The 5,122-nt window shown below is 37.1% G+C and overlaps 1 protein-coding gene across 1 annotated transcript; it reads left to right on the top strand.

The window, feature by feature from the left end:
- The first annotated feature begins 499 nt into the window (after nucleotides 1-499).
- Nucleotides 500-4,597, top strand: LOC131167830 (F-box protein SKIP14). Its single transcript, XM_058126803.1, has 2 exons — nucleotides 500-2,266; nucleotides 3,213-4,597. Exons 1-2 carry the CDS (start codon nucleotides 1,124-1,126, stop codon nucleotides 3,774-3,776), a joined length of 1,707 nt encoding a protein of 568 aa, XP_057982786.1. The 5' UTR covers nucleotides 500-1,123; the 3' UTR covers nucleotides 3,777-4,597.
- Nucleotides 4,598-5,122: the final 525 nt, after the last annotated feature.

The raw sequence follows: 5,122 nt of genomic DNA, 5'->3' as shown, positions 1-5,122 counted from the left end.
AGTATTATGTGAAGAGAACTATGGGGTGATCGATTATGCTCTCCTTACATTTGATATATTATCTTGAAAGTCTAAAGGACTTATTTGGATTGAAATTATGAGCGATAGAAGAAAAATAACTAAGATTATTTAACTTACAATTTATATGTTATAATATACAATAAAATAATAATATTGATAATATCATTATATCTATAATTTTATAAAAAGAACTTTTCGATTTGATGTCATCTTTTAAAAATATCAAATTTATCATTCTTTCAAAATATTCTTTTAACTATTCAAAACTTTTTCAAACTATCCTTATAATTTTCTCAACTATCTGGTTATTTTTTTATTTTTATTTTTTATAATTTTTAAAAAAATTGAAAGAGTAGAAAGCGGTAGAACATGCACTTAGCACGTGCCCAATGCTATTTATTAATTAAATTTATATTTTTTAAAATTAACGCCTCTCTCTCTCTCTCTCCCCCTATTTATGGCAATTTCAGTTCCTTCTCTCTCCTCTCTCTGGGCTACCTTCTCCTCGAGTCCTCGTGTTTGGGTTTATTATGCTCTTCCTAATTTGTCTGAAATAATAGGTCAAAGTTGTTTTTTTTTTAAATATATAATTTTTGTGTGTCGTCTGCACTCTGGATTTGATTCGTTATAGAGTACCATTCTGTTTTTACTTTCCAAATCTGATCATTAAATCTTCCCCAATTCTTTTTTAGGGTTACACCATCTCTGCACCTGCATATATACCATTCTAACCCCCTTTTTCCTGGAGATTTTCCTTTTCACACTCATTAGGGTTTTCCCTAATCTTCTTCCAATCATCGTCTTCAGGACTTTATCATCTCATTAACTCTTTCTCTCAAATCTTGGTGCATTCAGGTTCGATTACTGTGAATATATGGCTGTTTAGTTTCTTGATTTTCTCTGAAGCTTGAGAGTTACCTGTTTATAGGGGGTTTTTGCAAGGAACTCTGTGAAATCTTTGGTGGGTCGTTTTTGTTTGCCACCTAAAAATTGAGGGTTTTCTTGTATCCTGTTTTATATGGTGTAGATTTGGTTCTGCTTTGATTTCATTGTTGTTTACACGTCGTCTCAGTGTGGGAGTTGCGGTAATAGGTTTGATAGGATGGCATTGAACTTCTCGCGCCAGTCGATCTTCCCCACTCGTTCCTCGGAAGAGGGTTTGTGTTCATCAATCAGGTTTGCGAGGGGGTATGTTTTGGAAGAATGCCCGGATAATAATTTGGGTGATTTGGGATCTTTGGGTGATGATACCTGGGGTTTCAACTGGGAATTGGAGAATTCTTGTGATTTCAGGAAGGAGAAGGACGAGAATGGGAGTTGGGTTGATCCAGTGGCTGATGATATTATGATGACATTGAATTTCTCGCCTTGGTCGATCTTTCCAACTCTTTCTTCGGAAGAGGGTTTTGAGTTTGCGGATGGGTGTGCAGTGGAAGGATACCCTGATAAGAATTTGGATGGTTTTAGTAACGATACTCGAAATTGCGATTGGAAATTGGAGAATTCTTGCGATTACAGAAAAGAGAAGGATGAGAAGGGAAGCTGTGATGATTTGGTGTCCGATGATATCCTTGAACTATTGCCTGCAGATCCCTTTGGCATGGACGTGAGTGCTACTTTTACTGCCATTGCTGGTTGGTTTGAGGATTTTGAGAAAGATGGGGGGTCATATTCTCATGGCTTTGGGACAGATGAAATTGAAGTAAAAAGTGATTATCGGTTATATGCCGGTTTGAATTTGCTTAGGGATCGAGCTATGATTTTACAGCCAGAGGTGGATAAGAATGGATTTGTGATAGATAAAGAATTAGGAGATGGATTATGTGATGGCGGTTCTGTGTCAACTCTCCATGCAGGGGAATGTATGGATTTTAGCCAACGGGGCAATTGGATAGAGAGTGATCAAGCCAATGAATTTCAGGCTTGTACCAAACTCCATCATGATGATGATGCTGGTGATGCCCATGATGCTTTGTTTTTCGTACTTGGTTATCTAAGTGTTCGTGACCTTCTTTCTATTGAAAGGGTTTGCAGGTCTTTGCGTGATGCAGTTAAAGGTGATCCTCTTTTGTGGAGGAGTATTCACATTGATCAGCCATTGAGCGACAGGATTACTGATGATGCTTTGGTGCGGTTGACTGGTAGGGCTCAAGGCACTCTTCAATGCTTGAGTCTGGTGGAGTGCCTAAAGATTACTGATAGTGGTTTGAAACACATATTCCAGAGCAATCCAGGGCTTACAAAGGTTAGGGTTCTGTTTAAGTATACTTCTTGAATCACTCTTGTTCGGCATCTGTTTTTGATTCAATGTTTATACATGTTTACTGATTCATTATTTATGCATGTTTTATTCATCTTTAGCTACCATAGTTTGGCTATTATGTTTGTTTAAGCACTTCTCTTTGTTTTATATCTTCTTGATGGTTCTTGCTCCATAGTACTCTCTGATTATAATCTTTCTACCCGCTTTCATGATGTAATCAATATGATATATTCCCAATTTTTCCTTAAAGAATTCAACTAAGGGGCATTCAAACAGCCCATAGAACTTGAGTCAGTTAATCGTATTATGCATACTTGGAATTTTAAGTGAGTGGTCATTTTCTGTGCTAGCATTTAGATCAATTGGTTTCTGTTTCTTAGCACCTCTGTGGAGTAAGACATTTTTTACCAAAAAAAGAGAAGTGTAGTTATGACATCTTAGTATTGCAAAGAATGACCTCCTATGTCTTTATCATTTTTAGTGATTGTGGTTATGTCTTCTTCTTGCAACATCTACTTATGTGTTCAATCCTTGTGAAATGCTATCATGTTTTTTTCCCCCTTTCTTTCCCCGTTGCGCCTTAAGCACCCTCTCAAGCATCATTGCAGCTGATGACTCTGCCAGTGTCTTAATGTCAGTGACATTGTGCTGCTGTTAACCAAATTGCCAATCATCGATGATATCACTGAAGGTTTTTTAATAGACTTATTGAAAAACAAGAATTTGGTACTTCATTTAACTATTAGTGCTATATATACTCAGCATTTTTTTCCATGCTTTTCTAGAATCAATTTGATGCTGAAACTGGGACTTTATGGTGATATTCTTTTGTTAATTGCATGACTGGCGACATTCATTTGTGCAGCTAATATTATTGATTTTCTTGTTTCCAATTGCGCAATCTTACATTTGCACTTGCTCCATGCAGCTTAGTGTTCCAGGATGTGTGAAACTCAGTGTTGAAGGTATCTTATTTAATTTGAAGGCCTTAAAGTTTGCGGGGGCACCTGGAATAAAGCACCTGAGAATTGGTGGGATATACGGTGTTACAAGTACACACTTTGAAGAGTTGAAGTTCTTATTGGGTGTAGATAACCATATGCAGCCTAAATATCACAAGCCACGGTTCTATCGGGGTGGGCATTTGTATGTATCTTGTGATGATGATCGTGCAATTGACATCGAGACATGCCCAAGATGCCAAAAATTGAGACTAGTCTATGATTGCCCAGCAGAAAGTTGCCAAGGGGATCATCAAAATGCTCAGCTGTGCAGGGCTTGTACACTATGCATCGCCCGCTGCGTCCACTGTGGCCGCTGCATTAATAACTGCGATTATGAAGAGATGTTCTGCCTAGACTTCCTTTGTTTGGATTGTTGGAAAGATATCATCAATCATCAAGAGAGACTGGAAGGTGATGGCGCATCTTCCTCATCTAAGCACACTATTTTCCATAGAGAGACAACATACCATTTTTGCTTCATGGCTTGAAAAAGATTGATATTACACGTCTCTTCTGCTGATGATAATGGGTCAGAAACTTCATGTTTGGTTGTCTTTTGTTTGGATTCTAATGCAAAAATTGAAGTGAATTAGTTGGTACTGGAGTGTAAATCTCCAAAATCCAGCATCACCAATTTGGCAGGTTCTGGAAATAGCACCAGCATCAGAGCTTTGACAGACTCCTGAGTTCGTGGGTAAAAATTGGCTTGAACAGGTTCCTGTTTACATTTTAAAAAAGAAACACAAAAATATAGGTAAAAATAGAGAGAGAAAGTAAAAGCACAAATATGACTGTGCAAAAAAAAAAATACTATTGAAGAAAGATATTGAAAAAGGAAGAAACAAGAAAGGAAGTTTTATCGAAGACAGCTGCGAATCAAATTTGAATTTGTTGCTGTAGATTCTTGCAGTACAGAGACTCCTCTTGCGGAAATTGCATCTTAAAAGGAGAATGAAAATGTTGTTTTGGGTGCTTCTTGGTGGAGGGGAAGTAGCAAAGAGAGTGGCATTGCTGTTAAAGAGTGCGAGTCTGTGTTGCTGATGGACAGTAGAATCCATATTAAGAAGAAAGTACCAGAAAAGCTGGAAGAATAATTCTACACAATTATGTTCACCATAAACTTTGCAAAAATTGTGATGATGAAGGCTGCCTTCAGTTTTATTGATTTGTTTTATTAAAGGATTCTGCTGCTTTTATCTCATATGTTGTTTTCATTATTGAGGTAAACTTTTGTACTATTAATTAAACACTGTCCTCAATGTGCACGCAAAAGGTTATGAACATCAGAATTCAGACCATCCATTTTTTCTATTTAGCATGTCCCCTCTCTATATACCATACCCAATGCTGAGTATTTTCTTGATGATTGAAAGGTGTTTTATACTTTGGGCAGGCATGATTGGGTTTGTTATCTCATTTTGATTTTACTTATGTCGCAAGTCATCTACCTTAGGATCTATAATTCAGTCTACATTATTGCTAGCCTTGTGTGCTATTTCTGTGAGATTAGCTGAAACTAAGATGCAGTAGAAAAGATTAAGGTTGCAGATTATTTGTTTATAGATTTATTTATTTATTTTATTTATTGTGAACCAGCTGCAACTTTGTGTGGTGGTTGAGCATCCTTGTTGGGATTTGAAGTGGGTGGAGAGAGTGGTGATTTTGGATTATTATGTCATTGAAGAGGGTTTAGCCCCACAACTGGTGAGCTGTGGACTTCTTATCTTAAATAATTGAAGTCAATGAGCATGCCTTCCCTTTTCAAAATTACCCTTGAGAAATCCCAAATTCAACACTTGGGATCTGTTCGTACAGATAAAATTCCATGCGCTGC

The sequence above is a fragment of the Malania oleifera genome, chromosome 11 (assembly GCF_029873635.1).
Source record: "Malania oleifera isolate guangnan ecotype guangnan chromosome 11, ASM2987363v1, whole genome shotgun sequence".
In the NCBI taxonomy this organism is placed as follows: Eukaryota; Viridiplantae; Streptophyta; class Magnoliopsida; order Santalales; family Ximeniaceae; genus Malania; species Malania oleifera.
The sequence above is the reverse complement of the archived record's forward strand: the minus strand, read 5'-3'. Positions and strand labels throughout refer to the sequence as shown.

Excerpts from the sequence above, each read along its gene's own strand:
- LOC131167830 (XM_058126803.1), top strand. The coding sequence starts at position 1,124 with ATGGCATTGAACTTCTCGCGCCAGTCGATCTTCCCCACTCGTTCCTCG. Across the intron at positions 2,267-3,212 it reads GCAATCCAGGGCTTACAAAG|CTTAGTGTTCCAGGATGTGT; the intron begins GTTAGGGTTCTG and ends TGCTCCATGCAG.